This window comes from Hesperophylax consimilis, chromosome 18, assembly GCF_061612785.1.
Source record: "Hesperophylax consimilis isolate HC1 chromosome 18, BYU_Hcon_1.0, whole genome shotgun sequence".
NCBI classification, from domain to species: domain Eukaryota; kingdom Metazoa; phylum Arthropoda; class Insecta; order Trichoptera; family Limnephilidae; genus Hesperophylax; species Hesperophylax consimilis.
The window spans coordinates 33,834,504-33,859,040 of record NC_142853.1 but is presented as its reverse complement, the minus strand read 5'-3'; the positions used below and the strand labels follow the sequence as shown (position 1 = coordinate 33,859,040).

Here is a 24,537-nt window from a genome sequence, read left to right as displayed (position 1 = left end):
AACCGCTAGAAAGTTTACAATCGAATAACCACCGTTCGGAAAGTTGCGCCGTTATATGAACACATCTCCTAGCGGGGAATAGCGAAAGCTTACGAGCGAAACTTCTTGAAAAAATGGAAATCGCAAATTATAAACAGAGTAAAATATTTTTTTATAAGGTGGAAGGAAAAATAGATTAAAAATGGTGACCGGACAACTAAAAACAATGACACTCAACGCACCTTTCAATTGTGAAATAAAGTAATGAAACACAAACAAGGTTAAATACGTTACGTAGGTTAACTTTATATCACTTTTTAAATGTATTATCTTAAATAAACCTGGGTGTCATTGTGTTGAGTTATCAAGGAACCATTAAAAACAAGCCATCCTCTCGTAGATATAATTACATTATCGCTACTCCGGTAGGATTTATTATTCACCTAATAGCCATGTATTTTTAAAAACACACCTCTTTATTATCATTGTCTATGCCATTTGTTTACAATTATTTTTGAAATGTGATTTCGTTTGTAGATTTTATGTTTACTGTTAATATTGTTATTTATTGAATAAAATAAGTGATTTTAAAGCATTACAATGCCGAAAATAAAGATTAGTTGTGTTGTGAGCTTTAGCAGCGAAGATTCTGTAATATAATATTTTGTATCACACTTTAACAAAATAACCTAGATTTTTTTCAATGTCAATCCAACATGTCAACATTTAACTTATTTTGAACAAGTTTATACACGAATCCAGGGTCGGCCCATTCTCAAACGGGGCCTGAAGCTAGTAAAAACCTCATTGGGCTGTGTTAGGTGTTAGGCATTATCAGCGTCTTGGTTCCCGGGCTCCTTGGCAAGTCGGCCCCCAAAGCAGACTGCTCCAATTGTACCTTCACAGGGCCGGCGATGCATGAAATCCAATCAATAATTCCAATCATTGTCTAATTTACGAAGTATATATCTATCTTATAGAGTTTTTTGTTATACAGATATTTAACGACCGTCGCTCATCGAAAATACAAACTTTATTAATAGAGTTACAAAGATACAAATTGCCTTTAGATTATTTATAGTATTTATTATAAATTCTTATCTTCGATCAATTTTAACCAGATAAGCTATCGTTTTTTATCTTTATAGTTCAATGTGAATTTGTTATGTTTTAGAATCATCCAGCAAACAACCTGTTATCCAATGACATTGTTAATAACAATCGCTGGGTCGGGCAGAAAGGAGAACCGTCCAATTCAGTTGTTTTGCAATTAGAAAAATCTTCACAAATATCATCAATATCTATTGGAACTTACCATTCTGCTCTGATAGAAATATTGGTGGGGCGATCGGAGGCATCTAGTCAACCTTTTGAGGTAAGAATTAACTTTATATTCATTGTTTATTATATCTTCACTGTGAATCCGTTTTCACAAAAGTCATATTTGTTATTTTTCCAGAAGAGAAGAGACAAAAACCGGTGGCGATTTTCAGCATTTAAAGTACAAATATTTTACCATTGCTCTCTGGGAATTATTATTTATTTCCGTGTTGGTAAATTTTTTACGGCTTTTCATAAAAAATGACAGCATGTTTTAGTAAATCGTGACAATATAATAATTTTTTCTCTATTTTATGTAAACCTTAACCTGTCGAAGAGTGTGCTTTTTCGAACAAAACTGTGTCCGAGGAGTGAGCATTTTTTAAGTACACAAATAAAAATAAAAAAAATGAAAAACCATAGTTTTCTCAAAATCTTGCAATTTAAAAATATTCAAAAAATAATTTTATTTATTTAATCGTAATAATCAAGGACTTTATAGTACAGCCATACTCCTTGGGAGGTATTTTATTCTGGCTGTAATAGTACGGCCATACTCTCCGATAGGTTAAGAGCGTTTTACACATTTATAAAACAGTTTATAAATCTAGTTAAAATACTAATCTTTTCGTATGGCTTCATTGCTAAATACAAACCTCACATTCTGGTAAAAAGAAATACGCCATTAATTCCATTTAGTACGATACTAGTATGAATTAATAAAATTCGTGAACTAACGACTAGTAAATAATATCCTTTTTTTCAGGTTCTAATTTGTGCCAGTTCGTTCATGAACCCAGTTGACTCCCGCAACTCTGAAAATATAACTCGTGTGAGATCGTTCAGCAAGGAGCACATGGTACCGGCTATTCAGGCCAAAAAGTGGGATCGTGTGAGAATTGTCTGCACGCAACCGTTCAACAAACACATACAGGTTAACGATGGAGTCTTTTGTTTAAGGAACTAGTTCCTGCCATTACCATAAACTTGTAAATTATCACCTGTATTCATTTCTCTGCATATTGAAGATCTCGATATCTTGTCAAATAAAATTACACTACAGTTATTCTAAAAATGCTGTATCAAGTGCACAGTTTTTATAGTTAGGGTTTGTCCCTCTGATTTTCTTCTTTTCGATGGTGAAGTTTTTAGCATTCCATATTTTTAATTTTTCGCATGAATTTGAACTCCCGGTCAGCACTAACTTTTTACATTTAATCATCATCTCAGTATTAAATTTGTGTGATTTGGCTTCCTCCACAAATATTCTCTACTGTTTCCTGTCTTTCTTCTGTCTCTAGGCATTTGTCTCCAGTTCTCAGGCTTTCCCGTCCTACTCCAATCTTCTTCCACGCAGACACTCGGTCTGCCTCTTGGTTGCTTCTACTGGAGCACACACTTGATGATTTTAGGTGTCATGTTATCTGACATTCTTTCCATTCCACTACACAAAAGTGTTTATTTATTGATTATTTATGTGTCCAGTATAACACACAATTTCATAATATCGACATTCTTAAAAATAACCTTCAGAAATATTGAACGGAAGTAATGCGCGAGATCACAAATTGATGGATGAGTCTAGAATGTATCAAAAGCATCTCATATCCTAATTCTGTACTGCTCTTCGCGTTACTACCTTATTAGTTCTAAGGCAAAATGAAACTCCTATATTATGTAACCAACATTAGCATGAGAACCTTTAATGGTTTAACCTTATTTATAAAAAAATTTATGTATACAGTCGAACTTGGTTATAACAATCACGGCAATAGCGAGTTCACGGCTATAATGAGCAATTACAAAATGATATTTTAGTCCAGCCTTATTTTATATATATATGCGAGGTCGCTTCACTGATATACCAAGCAAATAATTTTGTTTATACAATTTCTGAACACGTGAATTATTATCAAACTAAGTAGTAACAAACACCGGGCAGCATAGCTCGGTAGCGCGGCAACGGTTGCTGGATTTCCTATCCCGTTAGGGATGGATTCATATTTTTTTATAGAAAAATAAACATTGGATTTTGGAAAAAAGTTATGACCCTTTTTACTTCTACCATCGTGTAATATTTGGCTAATTTATATAGCGCCGTTTTCGTGAGAAATCACCTCAAGGGCTCTGTAGTGTAGAACATGGGTTGGCAACCAGCGGCTGCGGCCCGCAAGATATTCGCCACAACGCAAGTGCCTGGACGATATACACAATGGAATGAAAGGGGGACGAGAAAGAGAGCGATGGGGGAGCGAGGGGAAAGGGAAGGACGGCAAGGATGCCACCCGCACCTCTCCTCATTCCGTTGTCGATCGCCAGTAACACCGCGCGTTAGCTCGCTTCTACCCACCCGCATCGGCATTTACATTAATAAGATGATAAGATAATATCTGTGGTGTTGTTTTTGTGCCTTCTCTTAGCGTTATAGGTAAGTACCAACCTATTTCAAGATACATTCTAATAGATACACTACAAAACAATACTATGTATTAAGTGTAAAGGTCGTTAATTGTTTTAACTCTCTGTTATAAATCTAGATTATCCGCAATAAATCACTGTAATAACTAATTTCTCGGTGGTATCTCAATAACTATTGCCATTTGTTGGTGTTTATAAACCGTACTGTTCAAACATTATAATAAATTTAAAACGAAAAGTGATATTTGCTCACGACACTGGTGCTCTGCATGTATTAAACAGCATAAACATGCTGAGCGTTTTTTTTTTTTTTTTCTTAGGCTAAGGACTCACGGAGCGATTTTTACCCGCGTCCGCTGCGGTGGCGGAATGGAGTTTTATTTTCAAAACTCACGAGACCGCTCTTTTTTGCGGTGACGCAGCCGCCGCGGTCGCGGTTATCGCCCGCAATCTTGGCGGTTGATTATCGCAAGACGGGCGGTTGCAAGACTGAGTTCCACTAACTCGCCCGCCAACCGATCGCAGAGCGCGCGGGGGCAACCCGCCGCGGCCGCGGGACCGCGGCCGCGCCGCCGGTACAAGATGACCGCGGGTGCAGCGGGCCCCGCAAACAATCGCACACGCCGCGGGCGTAATACGCGTCGTGAAATGTGCTTTAATTTTTTACATACATATCTGCATTCTACAGAGGCTGCGGGCCCGCAACCGCGGCGGGCGCGGGTAAAAATCGCTCCGTGAGTCCTTAGCCTTAAGCTGATTTATTTATTTATTTATTGACTGAAAATTTTACATTTTTTTTATTTTTTTTAGACAATGTATAGATAGTCCCACGAAGCTGCCACATGGCTGCTTGTCTGCAGGTTCTATCTCAATATACAATTATAATACAATATAAGTCTCCCGTTATATAAAATAAATAACAGACTCTTACATACAATCATAGAACTCACTAAAGCGTCCCAAGTACACTAACACTTTGAATGACAATACGATAGCGTACATTCAAAAGTACAATACAATATAGCACACATTCAAAAGTAAGACATATACGATAACACACATTGAAAGTGAATAACATTGTACTGTAGCACAATGTAATAGAATTAAAATTCTAGTTAATTGAGTGATAAATGTTATTATAATTTTATTTCTAGAAATAAAAAGCTTGTTAGTGAAAAAAAAAAAAAACATTAATTTATATTAGAAGCTCTCTTAAGAACCAGGATTGCAGGACTGAGGGGAAGGATAAACCATTCCAGAAATATTCTCATCGTAGAATCCCATCTGACTTCAGGATCGAGCATCGAGAGACCATTGGAGAAAGATACTTTCTCCCACAATCTTAGATCCGATCGATTCCTGTGCTTCTTTGCTTTGATCTCGTTTTAATTTTAATTTTTAACCTTTTTTTTTATTTATTTTTTCCTATTTTTTTTAGTTTTATATTTACCATTATTTATAAAATACCTATGATGTAAATATTATATGTACTTATACTCTCTATGGGATGTGTGGGATTGCACTCACCTCCCCACATCCTGGAATAAAGAATTATTATTATTATTATAAAAGATAGAACAAACTCGAAATTTCAAAAAGCAGACTATGTTCAAATTACTAACTTTCTTAAATAGATTGACTGGTCATTCTTGGATACTGACTCTGACATTAATGTACACCTTGTGAAATTTGACTCCACTGTTAATTCTGCAATCAAAAATGTTGTACCTTTGACAGTTTACCCGAAATGGTTCTCAAAAGAACTGATAAACTTAATTTACATCAAAAAAATATTGAACAAGAGTTTCAAACAAAGTCGCCTGGCTATCGATTATATTGCCTTTTAAAAATTGACGGCAGAATGTCATAAGCTCTATAATAAATTTTGTTTGGCAAAATACTTAAAAGAAAAGTAAATTAATACAACTTCTAACTGAGTTTGAAAACCGGTTTGCTGATTTCAAAAGATCGAAAACCCTTCGCAGTGGATATCGATAATGTACCAACCGATTTGCAAATCAACACGATAGATTTGCAAAGTGATACCACACTTAAAATGGCTTTTAAGGAAAAAACTGACTTGGTAGATTTATATAAGAGTTTGCCTTCTGAAAACTACAAGGAGTTAAAAACGTTTGCTCAGCAAATAATTACTGTTTGGTAGTATGTACATATATTTGTGAGCAAGTTTTTTTCAATTGTGAATTATCGAAAAAACAAATACTGTTCTCGGTTATCGAATTCACATTTAGACGCATTACTATGCATCTCTACTTCAAAATTGCAAGCTAATATTAAAAACTAGCTAGTCAAATGCAACCACGAAATCTCAAAATGTCATTGATTTTATAAAATACAATAAATGTCGTAAAAATACACAATAAGCGTTTTTTTTTTAAAACTAAAATATTTGTACACAAATATTGTAGGCTTACTATAATCACATGTGACCATTGACTAATTACGACTAGACACGGCCCATTCCCCTAGAAATAACCCCAAACCAATTTTGGTTTGGTTCGCGAAAAGCGCACGCATTGTGTCGCAATGCGAAGAGCACTGGCACTGAGCAAGGGCACTGTGCATTGCGTTTTGCCTTTTGTTGGTCTAGAGTAGAGCTATTTTGTATCTCGGCTATGCTGAGCAAGTTAATTTTTTCAATCACAAAAATAACCCTGTTCCAAATATTTTAGATTGTACCTACCGCGAACTTTATTTTAGAAAACGCAAATACAAAAATGAATACAAAAAAATATATATACCTTAGATATAGCTTGAACGCAGAGTTTTAGCAAATGTAAGAAATTAACAGTGTTATACTTATTTCAAGTAAAGTTTCTGATGTCATCTTTCACACTAATCACAATCGTGACGTCATGCAGTGTGCGATACACTATTAATACGCTATGGCACGAAACTGGCACATGATAATTATTGATGTGTTGGTTAAAATCAAGCGTTTTTACTTGATACGCGCGACAAACTTGGTATGGGTTATTTATTTGGGCTTGTCTAATTCAGGGTTGTATATTACGTCCTCAATTATTTGCGGAATAAATTGTATATGAAATAATTGCGTCGTTGAGTATTTTGTGTGTACATACTATGTTAATTAAATTTTCCTTTTTACTAAAAAAAATATATATATTACAAAGCTGAAAGTGACTCATACCTTTCTTATTATATATTGATCAATTTTTTAAATGTTACTTTATTATGTTATGTTATGTTGCGCATAACAAAAATGTGTTGTTTTTTGTCATATTTATTTAAATACAAATTATTGCTACTGCTGTAGAGGTGATGAAGGTGGTATAGGATATATTACATGAAAAGGAACATTCATGTAGTCTTAAAATATTGGGTATAAATATTATATACCTTAGGGGAAAAATAGTATTCTGTGGCTACTGAATGCGCGCGTGGTGATTGCCCATAATGGAGAAAAATGAGTATTTGCCAATTTATTTAAAAAAAAAAACGGATTGCAGGTCTTTAACAAATGAATGAACAGGTTTCCTGTTAAACTTTTAATAAATTTCGAATACATTGATTATTACGATGTCGATACACGTTGTCCGTACTATCATCAGGAAACCATAATACTTGGATGGCTTGTATAGCGCCGTTTTTGTGCATGTGTGCTCAAATCATTTTCATACCAAACGTTTAGACTGGGATGAAAATGATTGAGATTACTTTTCGTTTAGGAATCGCTAATATTGTCTTCAATAATTAACTAGTGTTTAGAGAGCATGTTTACTGGTCTGCTAGGTCTCTCTTAGGTATTTTATTTAGTCATTGATTGTTTCTTTCAAATACGTAAATAAAATAAATAACCTTATAATGGTTTCATGTTTACGATTTACACCCAAACACTATGTGTGTTGGAAATTTACTAAATGTCAGTTAATAAGCTAATTAAATAAATGGCTTATTTTATTTTAATTTTTAGTTTGGCCTATCTTTTGTGGAACTCTTCAGTTCTGACTCCCAACCCTCTTCTGCTGTGTGTGTCTCCCCAGTCTCATCGCAGACCAGCACCGGTGGCAGCGGCAGCGGCAGCAGCATGTTGGGACGCTTCAAGCTGAGGGATATGTCTTCTGACGAGGATGATGCCAAACCGGGAGATCTGTTTGCCAGGTTTAAACAGAAGGGAACTGTTTCCACAGGTACAGAATATTAATACAAACTACTTAACTAAAAACACACACTGAGGGAGCCAGTAGGATTATTAACAGAACAATTCCATCTCAGGGGACACAAATGCAGTTGATGGGAGAGGAAAGAGAATGAAGAAAAACAGATTCATCTATGGAATCATGTGAAAAAAACCTCAAATCTCTTGTAAACAAGCAATTTTATATGACAATTTTTTTCCAACAAGGTACTTCCGTCAAGAAAACCGCACAGTCGATCAAGATTGCACGAACAACAAATTTCCGTGTATTGCCTGTACGTGTTGACGTGTTACCCTGTCCTGACGGTGCGCTTGCTTGGCTACCAACATTATAAGAAAACGGGCCAAATCACAGACATAGGAATTAATAGACGAGAAGATAATGGCGAGGGGTAAAATCAACTGTTGGAGAACGAAGGGCGTAAGGCTGACTGTGATTCGTCAATAAATCAATCTGACAGTAAATAGGCATCTCGCATTATAATATCACCATTTACTTAAATGTAAAATCTGCTTTTGAATGAATAGACATTTTTACATAGCGCAAATTACTCGCCACGTTATGAACAAATTTGCGAAGTCCAAATTCGGCAAAAAAATTCGGTTGTATTTTCAGAGTCGAATATTTCGTTTAAGTATTTAGTTAAGACACTTTTATAAATGTTCATAATTTACTTCCCAGCAACCAACCAGCTTTGTGTTTCGCGTCCAGACGTTTCTCGATGTGATAGTATAATATGTTTCTAAAACTGATCTATATTATACGATGTGAATATGCTTAAAATAAAGTAAAATAATGCTTATATATGGAATGTAATACGACAATTGGGTTTATTCTCTTTTTCACATCTATTTTTACAAGTTTTCATAGTACAAGTCAACATTTTGCCGTGTTATTTCGTAAAATGAACCGATGATGCCTCGACCATAGTTCGCACAAGAATGATGACGTCACGTTTTCAAATTTCACTTGAGGCCATACGCCAGCACAGCCGGTTCCAATGGAACCGGTATGGGGAGTGGGGATAATACGCTTTTAATCACTTAGGGCAGGTCTACTAATATTCATATGTCTATGGGCCAAATCTATTTCCTTCTCGCTCCATATGCATTAACTCTGTTACATTGTGCCACCTACCTGTAACAAAATTGCTACCAATATTGACGGCCAACATCTCACGGTGCAAGACTTGACAGCCAAGACAAATGTTCGGCAGTTGGCAGTAATAGGCAATTTATCTTGTTTGCCAGCACCTTCAGATATCTGGGGAGTCATATGGGAGACATATGTCTAGGCTACTTTTGGAAGTATATTCTTCACATGTTAGAAGTCGGCCAACTTATATGGAATGCAATTCGTTTGAATCTGAAACATGGTAGATAGAACAATGGAGCTAGTGATGCAGACCATCCTTTTGGAAGTATATTCTTCACACGTTAGAAGTTGGCCAACTTGTATGGAATGCAATTCATTTTAATCTGAAATATTTAGCCATTTAGTTAGCAGTTCTTTATTTAGTAAGCCTAATTAAATTTATTCGTTGTTTTTAAAATTATTTTACAGATGCGCAGATACGTCACGCAGGTTCTTCACACAATTTAGTCTCAAATAAAACAGAATCAAACCTTCTGGTCAAAACAGTACGTCCCCAGAAAACGAACAAGACAACCAATGATTCAAAATCATCCGACACTGAAGACAAACTATGCCGACGAAGGGATGAAATATTGTACAATGAGGAAGAAGATGCTAAAAGTGATAGAATAGATAGGATTATAAAAAGAGATAGAGACGAGAAAGCAAACGAACATGAAAAGAAGAAAGCAACCGATGAAAAAAAGGCCAAGGAAAAAAATGACTATTCTAGAGATGTTAAGACAACACCTAAAAGAAGTAACAATCTTTTCTATGATGATGATGATGATGGGATGGTGAAGAAGGATAAGCCAGCTCCAAAGCCCCATGTGGATACTCCAAGGCCTACAAAGCCTCACGTGGATACTCCAAGGCCTACAAAGCCTTACGTCGACAGGAGCAAAGATGTCGCGGATAGTGGGGGTAAGAAGGAAGATCGGAAAAGACACCATTCCATAGATAGAAATGAAGCCAATACAAGTAAGAATAATTTATTAAACTATTTTTTAAATATATCATTGAAGAATTTAATATTAAATTTTTATAATGTTCATCAAGCCTAACCACCTGTGCGCCGACATTGCCCGTCGACAAGGTGAACATTTTTATTAATTTCAAATTATTGGCAATGTCAAAACATCCTTTCTTTTTGTTGGATTTTGTACCTAAAATGCTCCTAGCATACTATAATATACTTTATTCGCTTGGCAAGGAAATAATATATACTAATATTGTACTGCTTCCAATTGAAGCATTTGCTTGTGGATGGAAGGAGGAAGCCTCTTTGGTGGTATTTATAATTAGCCTTCACTGGCTGCGCTCCCTCGCCACTCGCTTCCACTCCTCATTCCTTCCTGTACTTTTCCAATCCTATTTGCTTGTGGATGGAAGGAGGAAGCCTCTTTAGTGGTATTTATAATTAGCCTTCACTGGCTGCGCTCCCTCGCCACTCGCCTCCACACCTCACTCCTTCCTGTACTTTTCCAATCCTATTTGCTTGTGGATGACTCCTATTTGCTTGCGCTCCCTCGCCACTCGCCTCCACTCCCCATTCCTTCCTGTACTTTTCCAATCCTCTTTTCGCAGCTGAATAACCTCTACTTCTAAAATCTACCTCTGGGTCACTTCCAGTGGTTTTTTAATATACATAATTCATCATTAATTATTATGTGTGATTTTGTCCAGGTAAAAAACAAAGAGCTTCTGATGTGCAAAACGACAGCGAAGATTCCCAGGACCTGGAGATGCCCCGGGGGCCGAGGTGTCTGAACGGCGTTGTGTTTGTCCTGAGTGGATATGCAAATCCTAAACGTGGTCAGTTGAGGGATGCTGCAATCTCGCTGGGGGCCCGGTACAGCCCGGATTGGGGAGCCAACTGCACTCATCTCGTGTAAGATGTCTTTGTTTTATTACAGACGTTTGAAGCGCAGACATGAAAAATCACAGGTTTTGATCATAAATCTTTGTTAGTAAATAAATCTTTCTTGAAAATTGAAAAACACAGACCAATGAAAAATCATGAAAACTGACACTACTTGTCAAGATTAACCCTAAGAAATTTTAACAAAACAAATACACATTTCAAATATATAATTGAAATCATTTATTATATTATATTTTATTTTTGGAATATCTTAGTGAGTAAAACCTAAAATTATAATATTTAATTAGTGAAGACAATATTAAAATTTGAGGTTTTACTCACTAAGTTATTCCAAAAATAAAATATTCATCCTAGACTTGCAGAAAAAGTCGCACATTAAAATAAAATAAGATATATGTATTTATCTAAGACACTGTCTAGATTGCATTTAGTTCGGGTTGAATCTTGCGATCATACATAAAGATAGTAGCCAATAAAAATGTGCGGTGAGAAAATGACGACAATGTTGGTAATTATGATTAGTTAAATATGACTGAAGGAGATAGGGTCCCATTAGCTCAGTTGGTAGAGCGGTGCCCAGGCAAGAGTTATTGAAGACAATATTAGCGATTGCCAAACTAAAATTTGAAACAGAAAAATCAGAAATTACGTATATTGGGTTCAAGTCCTAGATGTGATTGTATATTTTTCTGTTTCAAATTTTCGTTTTGGAATCACTAATATTGTCTTCAATAATTAAATAGTAAATTATAGATTGTCATACACATCAGTTACAATTTTGAAAATTTCAATTATGTCAAACTGTATAAATAAAAATGTAAATGTTCGTTTGTTCAAAATCTTTGAACAATTTATAAAATATATATAAAGTTAATTTCCAAGTACTGTGAAAGGCCTATTGAAGTTCTGTTATTATATCAACAGCGGCCAGTTGCTTCACAGAACTGAAATAATAATAGAACTTGATCAGAACTTTCACAGTCCTTAAAAATTAACTGTGAAATTTGAAGAATTGTTCAAATTCTCTGAAACAACCCATTCTTAATTTTAAAACGAATCCGAGTCATTGAACCATAGTTACAATCACAGACAAACCAGCAAACCTAAATTAGTATTTTTGATAATAATTACATTTTTCTAAACTACATCACTGAAACTTGCCTCATAGGAATCAATTGATAATAGGAACAATAAAAGACATGTGGCAAAACTACACGAACAAAATCACTGTACTATACCATGTTACCATTCACTGAAAAAGAATCATTTAAAAAAACATACAAGTTAATTTCTTACAAGCATCGTAATGTGATGAATATTATTATATTGTATTTTTCCAATTATGTATTAATAATCCTTTCATTTTACTTCCCCTATCAGCTGTGCTTTTGCCAATACTCCCAAAATCGGACAAGTTAAGAAGTCTGGCATCCAGGCTTCCATTGTCAGCGGCAAGTGGATCGAGGAGTGCGTGACGGAGCAAGCGCACCTGCCCTGGAAGTGGTATGCCATGGACTCCAAGTTGAGGATCAGCCGGCCCAAGGGTCCACTGCCCAAGGAAAAGGAGAAGAAGGATACTGTAAAGATGGATGCTGGAAGGAAACCAGCTGAACTTGCGACTACTTCTACTTCTAATGCTGGTACATTGATTATTTACTCACATGCAAACAAGCTCATTTTATTATCCCGATTATTTCTGGTCAAATCCACGCATCGAAATACATACACTGCTTCTTGTATCAAACAATTATCACATTATATGACATCTCAATTAATCATGAACACCATTTAAATTAATTAGGTTCACATTAAACGCTGTTTTAACCCATTGGCATCCGAATTGTTTGGCTAAAAAATTGGCCTTCACATCCGAATTAATTTTGTACTAAAAGTTTTAAGTGCAGTGGTGTACTAAATCTTACATAACTTTTAAACTAAACATGCAAACGAAACAATCTTTTTTAATTTACTTGTGAATTGAATCAAGGTATGTAAAAAATATATGCACTGTTTAAAAAAAATAATAATATGATTAAACGAGGCATTGAAATTTTTTTTTTTTCAAAAACTATTTTTTTTCTTCATTTTTTTATAATTGGATTAAGAAAAGTTGTACATTATTCATACTTATTACCATAATATATATTTTTTGTCATTTGGGCTCTTGTTAGCAGCCCACCATGCGTTTTACGAACAAGCTTGTCAATTCCCGAACCACACGCCATTTTGAAAAAATTCAATGAAGCTGAAATATAACAAAATTTCAATCGTAAATATCAGGAAAAAATTGTAGCAACGGAGTCCTGCCAATTACTACGAAATAAATGCTTAATTATCTACAGAGCGATTGGCATTTAAAATTTTTACACAGATGTCAATAATGTATCCCTTTTTCGTTTTTAAGCCGACAGACATCAGACCCGCCGGGACGGCGTCGTTTGATTTTAAGACACATCGCCGTACACACGCCGGGACGGCGTCGTTTGAGGCCAATGGGTTAACCAGTTTTAACTTTTTTGTTTTTTGTTTTTGTTATTTGTTTTTGGGGTGTTATGCCGTGTTGCGCTAACTCCTTCTTTAGCCAACGTTTCGGACAGCATTGCAGTGTCCATCATCAGGGCATATGTGTTATTTGAGGTTGTGGTGAAATGTGAACTTATGTATGAGGATGTGATACTGTGATGTCAGCTCCAACCCTCTGAGCTGACATCAAAGTATAATTTTTTTTATAGTGGTTTTCTTCATTTAGCTCTGGTGTAGCCGTCAATTACCAGATACCAACCTAAAGTTTTAACTTTTATCAAAATGTGTAACAACACGACCTTTATCATCAATTGTTGCCAATCGAGAATTGTGACAATGTCAATGTGATGAAAGTTTGAAATAACCAAAATACACTGTCCTACGTTAATATAACTTTCTTTTTACACAGTTTCTGATGAAGATGGAGACACAGATGACGAAATAGAAAAAGCCATCTTGCAACAAGCGCTCAGAGATTCAAAAGAAACTTCAGAAAAAACCAAAACGCTTTCGAAAGAAACTAAAAAACCATCTCCCAAAAGAGACAACGACAAACTGTCGAAAAATATTTCATACGACTCCGAATCTATTACGGATATTGACGAAGATGTACTGGAAAAATTCAGAAGCAATACACAAGTTCAAAGGGAATCCACCGACTCGCGTAACATAACATTACATTTGTCCGATTCTAGTGATAATGAGTCGGGCAAAAGTAAAAATTCAACATTAAATAAAAATAATTCAAGCAAAGAAGGCATTGGTCACAATGACTCCAAGAAAACTTTACCTGACGTTGAGAAGAGTAAACAAAACAACGGATATGAAGAATTTTATGATGTGTGTCTTGGCGATGTTTTGCCCGATTTGTTTTCAGGAATAAAATTCTACATTGATCCGAATCTGATCAAAGCTAAATACGATGTGGATGAAGTTAGACGGTACGTACTGGCGTATAAAGGGGAGATTTTGGAAACGTGGCCAAATAAGATGATAGACGTTGCCGTAACTACGGCCAAGTGGGCGGAGAAGCTGAGGGAGGGCAAGTCTAAGAAGTGCTCGTTTATGCCCCCCGAGTGGGTCTGGAAGTGTAACGATGCGCGAGAGTTGTATGCTTTTGAAAGTTTTATTATTTTGTAATGAGCTGATTTTTATAAATTTCAACGATGATAATTGTATTGTACATACCAGTAAAAAAGACATAGATTATTAAAATTTCAACCTGTTGATTTAAGTTATATTTTAAAATGCGATACTCACAAGAATTCCAATTTTCTCGAGCCAATGGAGTTTGTTGTGAGGTGGACAGATGTGATGTAGGGGAAGGAGATAGAGCAAAGGAAGATTGTGAAGTACCTGTCTATTTAGATCTGGTTGCTAAATATAATACATATTATGAATTACCTGTATGATAATAATCATTTTCTAATTAATCCCATATAAATTTTAGGTGTGACCCTCCCCTTTTTTTTAATTCAATAAATATTTCTATTTAGTCGTTGAAAATCTCATTCTGGGTATCATTTCGACAAGCTGGAGGCAAACACGTGACCATATTTTTGTATGACACATCACATTGGATTTTGAACCCATCTCATCAACCTCCGAGTTCTTGTCTCAGGACTCAGAGGTCATGGGTTCAAAACCCAATGTGATGTGTCATACAAAAATATGGTCACATGTTTGCCTCCAGCTTGTTGAAATGATACCCAGGTTTTATGTTAGGGCAAGTCTATTAATTTGGATGACACATGACATTGGGTTTTGAAACCATGACCTCCGAGTCCTGAGACAAGAAGCCACTCTGCTACGGAGGGTTGTCTGGTTTCCCTACTACTTTCATGTATTTATCACAAAGGGAAATTTATGTACATCATACATATTATTAAAAAATTATAGGTTTATTTATTTATTTATTCTTGGCTAATTTGTATAGCGCCGCTTTTGTGAGACATCACCTCAGGGGCGCTTTACAGTTGATATTACTAAAAGAAAGTGAATTCAAGTAAAGTAAAATGAAGTACAGGAACAGGTGACACGAAAATAGAAGATGGAGACTCTGCAGCTAGAATCCTAGGGCGAAGAAACTGGACCAGCTGCAGCAGCGAGAGAGTCCAGCAACGGCGCCAGCACGAGGTTCGTCATCCGTCCAGGTATGTGTCTGCTGCTAATAAAGCGCTGACACAATATCCTCACATAGATAACCTTGGTAGCACCGCTGTGACGTTTGACCTCATATTAACTGTGTAAAATCAGAACCTTGTGTATTACAAATTTCACTTCCTATTTTTTATGTTTTACAAATGATGCATTTAATTTATTATTACATCTATGCTATTAAAATAGGTTACCTATCTACATTGATATGCAAACCAGACGGTTCCATGATAACTCAACAAATGACTACTCAACACACCTTTAAGAGTAATATAAAGTTATTAAAAGCAATGAAATTAATATAAACCTAACCTACATAATCTATTTAACCTAGTTTTGTTTCATCACTTTTTAAAGGTGTGTTGAATTGTCACTGTATTGAGTTATCCAGTTACCATATCTTTTAGTCAGAGAAGCGAAACGACCCAACAGGAGGGAAGTCAAGATTTGTATTGCAGTAGTCCAAAGTGTCACAACGCCAACACTTCTATGCCTGATGGTGTCACAACCGAGGTTTAGTGTCTTATCACAAACCTCTGTTTTCAGGCAAGTGTCGTCAAATGTGCTAAAGTTTTGGATTCAATTTGTTGTTTGTGTGTTTATTTTTGTTTTATGCATTTGTATTTTATATTTGCTCTAGCTGTTGAAGTTCTCTGTCATTGCACAAGCAATATTTCCCGTTTATAATAATAATAATAATTGAGGATTTCAATAATATTGTCAGGTAATTTGTAACCTTCCGATGTTGGAGGTTCCAATTTAGTCACGGCCATGTGTTTTATTTATTTAATGCAGGAAGTTTGTACAGTTTATAGCTTGAATAATGTCTTTGTGAGGGTTAAAAGGTTGGAGGAAGAATATGTTTTTGGATATTTCTCTTGTGTCATTACACCATTCATTTGAATGTGCGAGGCATTTCCAGTCATATTGAGCAATCCTCTTTGTTACATTAATTTGAACGTGAGAGGCATTTCCAGTCATATTGAGCAATCCTCTTTGTTACATTAATTTGACTGTGCGAGGCATTTCCAATCATATTGAGCAATCCTCTTTGTTACATTAATTTGAACATGAGAGGCATTTCCAGTCATATTGAGCAATCCTCTTTATTACATTAATTTGAAAGTGCGAGGCATTTCCAGTCATATTGAGCAATCCTCTTTGTTACATTAATTTGAACGTGAGAGGCATTTCCAGTCATATTGAGCAATCCTCTTTGTTACATTAATTTGAACGTGAGAGGCATTTCCAGTCATATTGAGCAATCCTCTTTGTTACATTAATTTGAATGTGAGAGGCATTTCCAGTCATATTGAGCAATCCTCTTTGTTACATTAATTTGACTGTGCGAGGCATTTCCAATCATATTGAGCAATCCTCTTTGTTACATTAATTTGAACATGAGAGGCATTTCCAGTCATATTGAGCAATCCTCTTTATTACATTAATTTGAAAGTGCGAGGCATTTCCAGTCATATTGAGCAATCCTCTTTGTTACATTAATTTGAACATGAGAGGCATTTCCAGTCATATTGAGCAATCCTCTTTATTACATTAATTTGAAAGTGCGAGGCATTTCCAGTCATATTGAGCAATCCTCTTTGTTACATTAATTTGAACGTGAGAGGCGTTTCCAGTCATATTGAGCAATCCTCTTTGTTACATTAATTTGACTGTGCGAGGCATTTCCAATCATATTGAGCAATCCTCTTTGTTACATTAATTTGAACATGAGAGGCATTTCCAGTCATATTGAGCAATCCTCTTTATTACATTAATTTGAAAGTGCGAGGCATTTCCAGTCATATTGAGCAATCCTCTTTGTTACATTAATTTGAACATGAGAGGCATTTCCAGTCATATTGAGCAATCCTCTTTATTACATTAATTTGAAAGTGCGAGGCATTTCCAGTCATATTGAGCAATCCTCTTTGTTACATTAATTTGAACGTGAGAGGCGTTTCCAGTCATATTGAGCAATCCTCTTTGTTACATTAATTTGAACGTGAGAGTCATTTCCAGTCATATTGAGCAATCCTCTTTGTTACATTTAATTTCAGAGAATTTTATCCTCTTATTTTAATTGTATAATTTTTTTCTTAAATTACAAACGTAGCTACCAACATAATTTGTTAAAATTAAAAATAAATTTCAGCAGTTGTTCCATTTTTGAAATTTCTGATGGCAGAAATGAATCTTCAATTACTTTTTAAACAATGATAATGTCTTATTGAGCGATTCTTCTTGTTACATTCGATGTTCAGTGACTTATTAATTTTCATCTTGTTGTTATCCTCTTATTTTAATTGTCTAATTTTTTTCTTAAATTACCTAAATAAATATGAATTTTTAATCATTTTTTGAAGGATGATTGTATCTATGTAGTTGTTATTTTAAATGGAAATTCAAAGGATAATAATAGCTTAGGACTGACATTCTGAGCCGATTTATTGATGTGTATATTAGTTTGTGTTGGCAGTTAAAACTATTTTATGTATTATCCTCAATGTACTGTTAGTATTATCAGTATTTTATTTAATGTCCTCAATTTACTGTTACTATTATCATAATACAGTTTACCCCTTTTAATTTGTGTCTCACTCAATACTTGTAATGATTTTAATTAATTCAATGTATGTATTATATTTTTTACAATATATATGGGTTTTTATTATTTTTACATAACCGTTTTACCCTTACTAGTTAACCAATTGCGTCCGTTTACTAATAACTTCTCCCAAGACAATATATAGCGGATGGAGTGCCCTTGAAACAGGAGCATTTTGTGTAACGGGATTTGGGAGGCAGTTTTGGGTACCGCTGCCCCGGGAACCATTTATTGGAAAACCAACACCTCTGCCTCTACATTTGGTGATTTAGCAGGAGTGCCCGGGTTCATAGGGTGAGATGTGTTCAGAATGCGCCTGTCCAGAAGCTGCGTGGCGAGCTGGATGGGAAGACCTTCTGACCTCTCCAACTGGTCTCTCGACCCATCACCTAGCGCTGCAGTGGGAGGGTTAAAATCATACGTCCGTCACTCCTGGACACACTGATCCCTAGATTCCTACCCCCACCCTCATACCCTTTACCTTGCCAGAACTTCCTTTCCTTATAAAAGTTCCTCCACACAGCACTTCAGACGACAGATTTTCTGGCGGAATCGAATAGAAGAACAAAGTAATTAATTATTGAAGATCAAAGTGAAGATTCCTTAGTTGCATTACTTTATCACGCTGGCAAGTTCTCTAGGCAAACATTTATTTAGTGCCTTACTAATAAACGTGTTTTAAATTTTACACAATTGTTAAACAACCATTAATGTGTGATAAAAAGTTGTTTTATCAGTTGTGTAAAATTGAAAACATGTTTATTAATAAGGGGGTCAGACTGTCTGTCTCCGTTTACTTAGTGAGCTCGGGAGTTATTTTGTTTTTTATTATGCCCAATCCTTTACATGCTACACCGGGTCCTGGAAAATGAAAGAGTTTATATTTAAAAAAAGTAATTCCGTGTGTATTGCACTGGAAAGGGCAAATAATTCCGAGTAGAGTTATGAACACAACATTTGAACAAGAAATTTCATTTACTACGGCATAAAACTTTACAACAGATTTACCTCTCTCCTACGAAAAACTTACAAATATCAATACATTCAAAACAGTGATAAAACAACAGCGAGATACGAAATTCATAAATATTTCAACCAAACACAAACTGATTGAATTGACACAACTTGTGCGATATTCAACTAATACAAGTATAATTAAAACAATCTATATTTTAAACTGTTAAGTTTTGAGAAATACGAAAAAAATGTCACACACATTCTATCTAGCTAGTGTTATAGGTATTAGATTAATATATTAAAATGTAAATTGAAAAGAATAAAATAAAATACAAAATGGAAAATATATTCCACAGCACGGAAAATCACAGTGGGGTTTTAGCGCTCAAAATCTGCGCAATATCGTGTTGATGAAATTTACTGAAGATTTATGTAGATGCCAAGATTGCAACACCGCCAAATCTAACATTTACGTAAATAATTATTGCATACTTTGGTCTTGCCGAAATTAACATAAATTGCCTACTTTTATCAGTATGAAGTTTGGACTTATGATTCAACATAGACGATGATTAGGGGTACGTAAATTTCGCAAATAAAAAATCGTGATTTCGCATTTAAAAAAACTCAAAATAGAAAATTTCGCATTTATTTCGCAAAAAAAAATACAGTATTTAAAACTCAATTAAAGGCTAGCATTGTTGTAATTTCTACATTTTCATCTTTCATTGTTTGCCTGCGATCAGTTACGACAATGTTGTAGATACTAAAGTACCTCTCGGCATCAACACTATTGACAGGGCAATTGAGACAATGAATAGCTGCTTTTGGAAATCCAGGGTAGCAAGATTTTGATGTAACTAAAACTTGCATCCACAGGAGCTTCTTGGCCGACCAATCGGAGTAATTGTCTGTGAAAATGTGAGTACCCGTCAATTAGTTCTTCTTGTGGTACACTTTTGAAAAACGGAATTTTCGCGAAGCTTTCCACTATGGAATTTGAATTGACAGAAAAAGAGGGCACATTTGCTGCTTCCGATGGAATAAAAAAATGTGTCAATGTGCTTGTAGCACTCATTTGTTGGATTCGGCCCCATGTGTACCAACAATTTATCCAAGCTCTTTTGAGCTGCTGTCTCAACATCATGCTGTGATCAATAGAATTTTCGGTTGATAAAATAGCCGTCTCTGTCTGTTTTGAACAGAGTTGTAATAATTGTTAGCGCGTCTGATCAACATTTGAAAGCACGTAACGTAAAAAGGTGCGAAAGTATTTAATTTTCAAATTTCGCTTTTATCGCAAATAAAATGCAGATTTCGCATTTATCGCATCTATTTCGTAAAAACGAAATTTACGTACCCCTAACGATGATGCATCGAGTGATGAGATATCGATAAAGAATGATTGATATTCAATCTAAAACAGTTTGCCAATTCCAAGAAAGTAACACATTAAGCTCTGACTCATCATCGGTTCATTGAACCTAGCTCACGTAGCACCGTGATTATATATTTAAGACGGTTCCTTTTATCTCTTCCACATACATAAGCATACACTTCACCACAATCTACACATCTAACCTGACGATGACACTTAAACATAATAATCTCCAATCATTTACACTTCCTATTATGTTATGCTATATAAATTATAAATGTATCTATAGTAAATAGGTGCGCGCAGGGCCGGTCCTGAGCCAAACGGTGCCTGGCGCTAGTATAAACCTCGATGGCACTGTGGTAGGTGCAGTGGCGGTTCTTCCCTTAGGTCAATTGGTGTTTGACCCCCAAAAATTATAAGACAACAATAATAATAAATTATGTGTATCAAAACAACTGGCCTTATTCTTAATTTATTTGAAATGTACCGCGAAACAGTAGAGCTACGAGTGACGAGCAGTGACATCTGTTCTCTCTAATAGAAGCTTTCATTCATTTTCTTTCAAGTCTCAACTTTGGCATCTTCTGTCCCTATGCACACCATAGAATAAACGAGATGGCTCTATGTCTTTCGTCGAAGTAAAAATTGGGTCCCGAAGAAATCTTAGGGACGTGTTGATCAAGGCCGTGAGGGAGACAGCATGATGGAGAGTTGGTGAAATAAACATCGGTTTTTCATTTTACATTGTGTGGAGCACTGGTTGTTTTTCAATTGCTTCGCACCCAGTATCTTTGGAAACTGTGGTTGGGTGTTTCAAACTTTTATTTTATTTACTTTAACGTTGTGCACAACTACATTAAAACGTAATCCTTTTTTAAATAATTTACCGTAAGTACATGGATTGTGTAGTTATTTCCAATTTAATATAATAACACAATATGTATTTAGAGTCTCGGACTTCAAAATTGAATCAGATGATAATGTATGTGCATTTTTCACAAAATAAAATAAAGATTAGTCACACATTTTTTTTTAAATAACCTACCACGCCTAGATCCCTAGAGCCGCCTCTTGTTAGGTGTAAGGTATTATCAGCACCTTTGCTCCTTGGTAAGTTGGCGCCCGGAGCGGACTGCTCCAATTGTGCCTGCATCGGCCGGTGGTCGAGTTCAGTTCCTCGGCTGGTTAAGTCCTCCATCACGACACAAGTAACATTTTCTGTTTACTTTAGTGGTAGTAGGAGATTTCAAATATTTTCAGGTTATTCGTAACCCAGGAATGTTTGTCTTTCGTGTCGAGAGTCAAGATGAGCAGTATTACAATAATTACAAATCACAAAAATACCTAATATTGTTGTCCTAGCGCAGGCAAATTCTCGACAAATCAGTTCCAATTTTGAAAATGGCGATTTAACTATTTTTTTACCTCCCCACAGGAGGCCCTGAGGAAAATGATTTCCTTTTAGGCCTATGTCATCTCTGGGGATGCTGTGTGGAGGGTCTTTTTGAGGAAAGGAACGAGTGAACATGACCCATGTTGTAGGAGGGAAGAAACACAATTTTCGATTAAAAATATTTTATTGTAGGTAGGTACTTTATCGCTTGTCTAAATTTTCTTTAGCGTTTGCTACTAACGCTAAACTACTTGGGGTGACTTATGGCTTGGTGTTGGATATCTAATAAATGGTTTCCGGGGTGCCGGTACCCAAACCCGCCTCCCAAATTGCCGATCAAGTATTTGATTCACTTGATCTTGCCACGTCTTCTTCAACCGGTCGTAGTGGATAAAGATATTCCCAGATATCCCCAGCAGAGCATTTTTTTCCTTGAACTAATAAACAAAGTATTAAAGTTAATTTGGGCTGGTAATTTGCGCTGTTTCCAATACATAACATACGAAACGTGTCCGTATATTTTTTTCATCCGAATACAATTTACGATTATTAAGTGCTTCAGTAAATTTGTTTGGTATATTAATATTCAATTTCTGCCAAAAAATTCTCCATAAAAATGATTTAAGAAAATTGCTTACGTAAATCGTTGCGATCGAAGGGTGTAGCTAAAAAATCTTTGAATATAATTTTTTTTCATTTTTCATTTATTTTTTCACAATTGGTTTACAAAGATATAATGGTTATAGGTTGTTTCCAAGCTATTTGTTTTTTTTTTAAACATTACTACCCATCTCTGTTTAGAACTTTATTCTTGTGTTTGAGATGGGGAGTGTTACCATTTTTTATTAGTTTCTATCGCACACTTTGTACATGTAAGTATACCGCGTTAAATGAGTCAAAATTCACAATCCTCCTCACTAGGGTTTCCTGTTCTAAGGAGGCATGTACTTTCAAAATTCACAATCCTCCTCACTAGGGTTTCCTGTTCTAAGGAGGCATGTACTTTCAAAATTCACAATCCTCCCCACTAGGGTTTCCTGTTCTAAGGAGGCATGTACTTTCAAAATTCACAATCCTCCTCACTAGGGTTTCCTGTTCTAAGGAGGCATGTACTTTCAAAATTCACAATCCTCCTCACTAGGGTTTCCTGTTCTAAGGAGGCATGTACTTTCAAAATTCACAATCCTCCTCACTAGGGTTTCCTGTTCTAAGGAGGCATGTACTTTCAAAATTCACAATCCTCCTCACTAGGGTTTCCTGTTCTAAGGAGGCATGTACTTTCAAAATTCACAATCCTCCCCACTAGGGTTTCCTGTTCTAAGGAGGCATGTACTTTCAAAATTCACAATCCTCCCCACTAGGGTTTCCTGTTCTAAGGAGGCATGTACTTTCAAAATTCACAATCCTCCTCACTAGGGTTTCCTGTTCTAAGGAGGCATGTACTTTCAAAATTCACAATCCTCCTCACTAGGGTTTCCTGTTCTAAGGAGGCATGTACTTTCAAAATTCACAATCCTCCTCACTAGGGTTTCCTGTTCTAAGGAGGCATGTACTTTCAAAATTCACAATCCTCCTCACTAGGGTTTCCTGTTCTAAGGAGGCATGTACTTTCAAAATTCACAATCCTCCCCACTAGGGTTTCCTGTTCTAAGGAGGCATGTACTTTCAAAATTCACAATCCTCCTCACTAGGGTTTCCTGTTCTAAGGAGGCATGTACTTTCAAAATTCACAATCCTCCTCACTAGGGTTTCCTGTTCTAAGGAGGCATGTACTTTCAAAATTCACAATCCTCCCCACTAGGGTTTCCTGTTCTAAGGAGGCATGTACTTTCAAAATTCACAATCCTCCTCACTAGGGTTTCCTGTTCTAAGGAGGCATGTACTTTCAAAATTCACAATCCTCCTCACTAGGGTTTCCTGTTCTAAGGAGGCATGTACTTTCAAAATTCACAATCCTCCTCACTAGGGTTTCCTGTTCTAAGGAGGCATGTACTTTCAAAATTCACAATCCTCCTCACTAGGGTTTCCTGTTCTAAGGAGGCATGTACTTTCAAAATTCACAATCCTCCCCACTAGGGTTTCCTGTTCTAAGGAGGCATGTACTTTCAAAATTCACAATCCTCCTCACTAGGGTTTCCTGTTCTAAGGAGGCATGTACTTTCAAAATTCACAATCCTCCTCACTAGGGTTTCCTGTTCTAAGGAGGCATGTACTTTCAAAATTCACAATCCTCCCCACTAGGGTTTCCTGTTCTAAGGAGGCATGTACTTTCAAAATTCACAATCCTCCTCACTAGGGTTTCCTGTTCTAAGGAGGCATGTACTTTCAAAATTCACAATCCTCCTCACTAGGGTTTCCTGTTCTAAGGAGGCATGTACTTTCAAAATTCACAATCCTCCTCACTAGGGTTTCCTGTTCTAAGGAGGCATGTACTTTCAAAATTCACAATCCTCCTCACTAGGGTTTCCTGTTCTAAGGAGGCATGTACTTTCAAAATTCACAATCCTCCCCACTAGGGTTTCCTGTTCTAAGGAGGCATGTACTTTCAAAATTCACAATCCTCCTCACTAGGGTTTCCTGTTCTAAGGAGGCATGTACTTT

At 35.9% G+C, this 24,537-nt stretch overlaps 1 protein-coding gene across 1 annotated transcript; it reads left to right on the top strand.

Moving 5' to 3' along the window:
- The first annotated feature begins 503 nt into the window (after positions 1-503).
- XRCC1 (DNA repair protein XRCC1) lies at positions 504-17,018 on the top strand. The gene is made up of 8 exons (XM_089642535.1): positions 504-630; positions 1,154-1,354; positions 2,066-2,233; positions 7,673-7,889; positions 9,462-10,013; positions 10,719-10,923; positions 12,298-12,557; positions 13,850-17,018. The coding sequence occupies exons 1-8, from the start codon at positions 580-582 to the stop codon at positions 14,578-14,580; spliced, it is 2,385 nt and encodes a 794-aa protein (XP_089498661.1). The 5' UTR covers positions 504-579; the 3' UTR covers positions 14,581-17,018.
- Positions 17,019-24,537: the final 7,519 nt, after the last annotated feature.

Excerpts from the sequence above, each read along its gene's own strand:
- XRCC1 (XM_089642535.1), top strand. The coding sequence starts at position 580 with ATGCCGAAAATAAAGATTAGTTGTGTTGTGAGCTTTAGCAGCGAAGAT. Across the intron at positions 1,355-2,065 it reads CATCTAGTCAACCTTTTGAG|GTTCTAATTTGTGCCAGTTC; the intron begins GTAAGAATTAAC and ends CCTTTTTTTCAG. Across the intron at positions 12,558-13,849 it reads TACTTCTACTTCTAATGCTG|TTTCTGATGAAGATGGAGAC; the intron begins GTACATTGATTA and ends CTTTTTACACAG.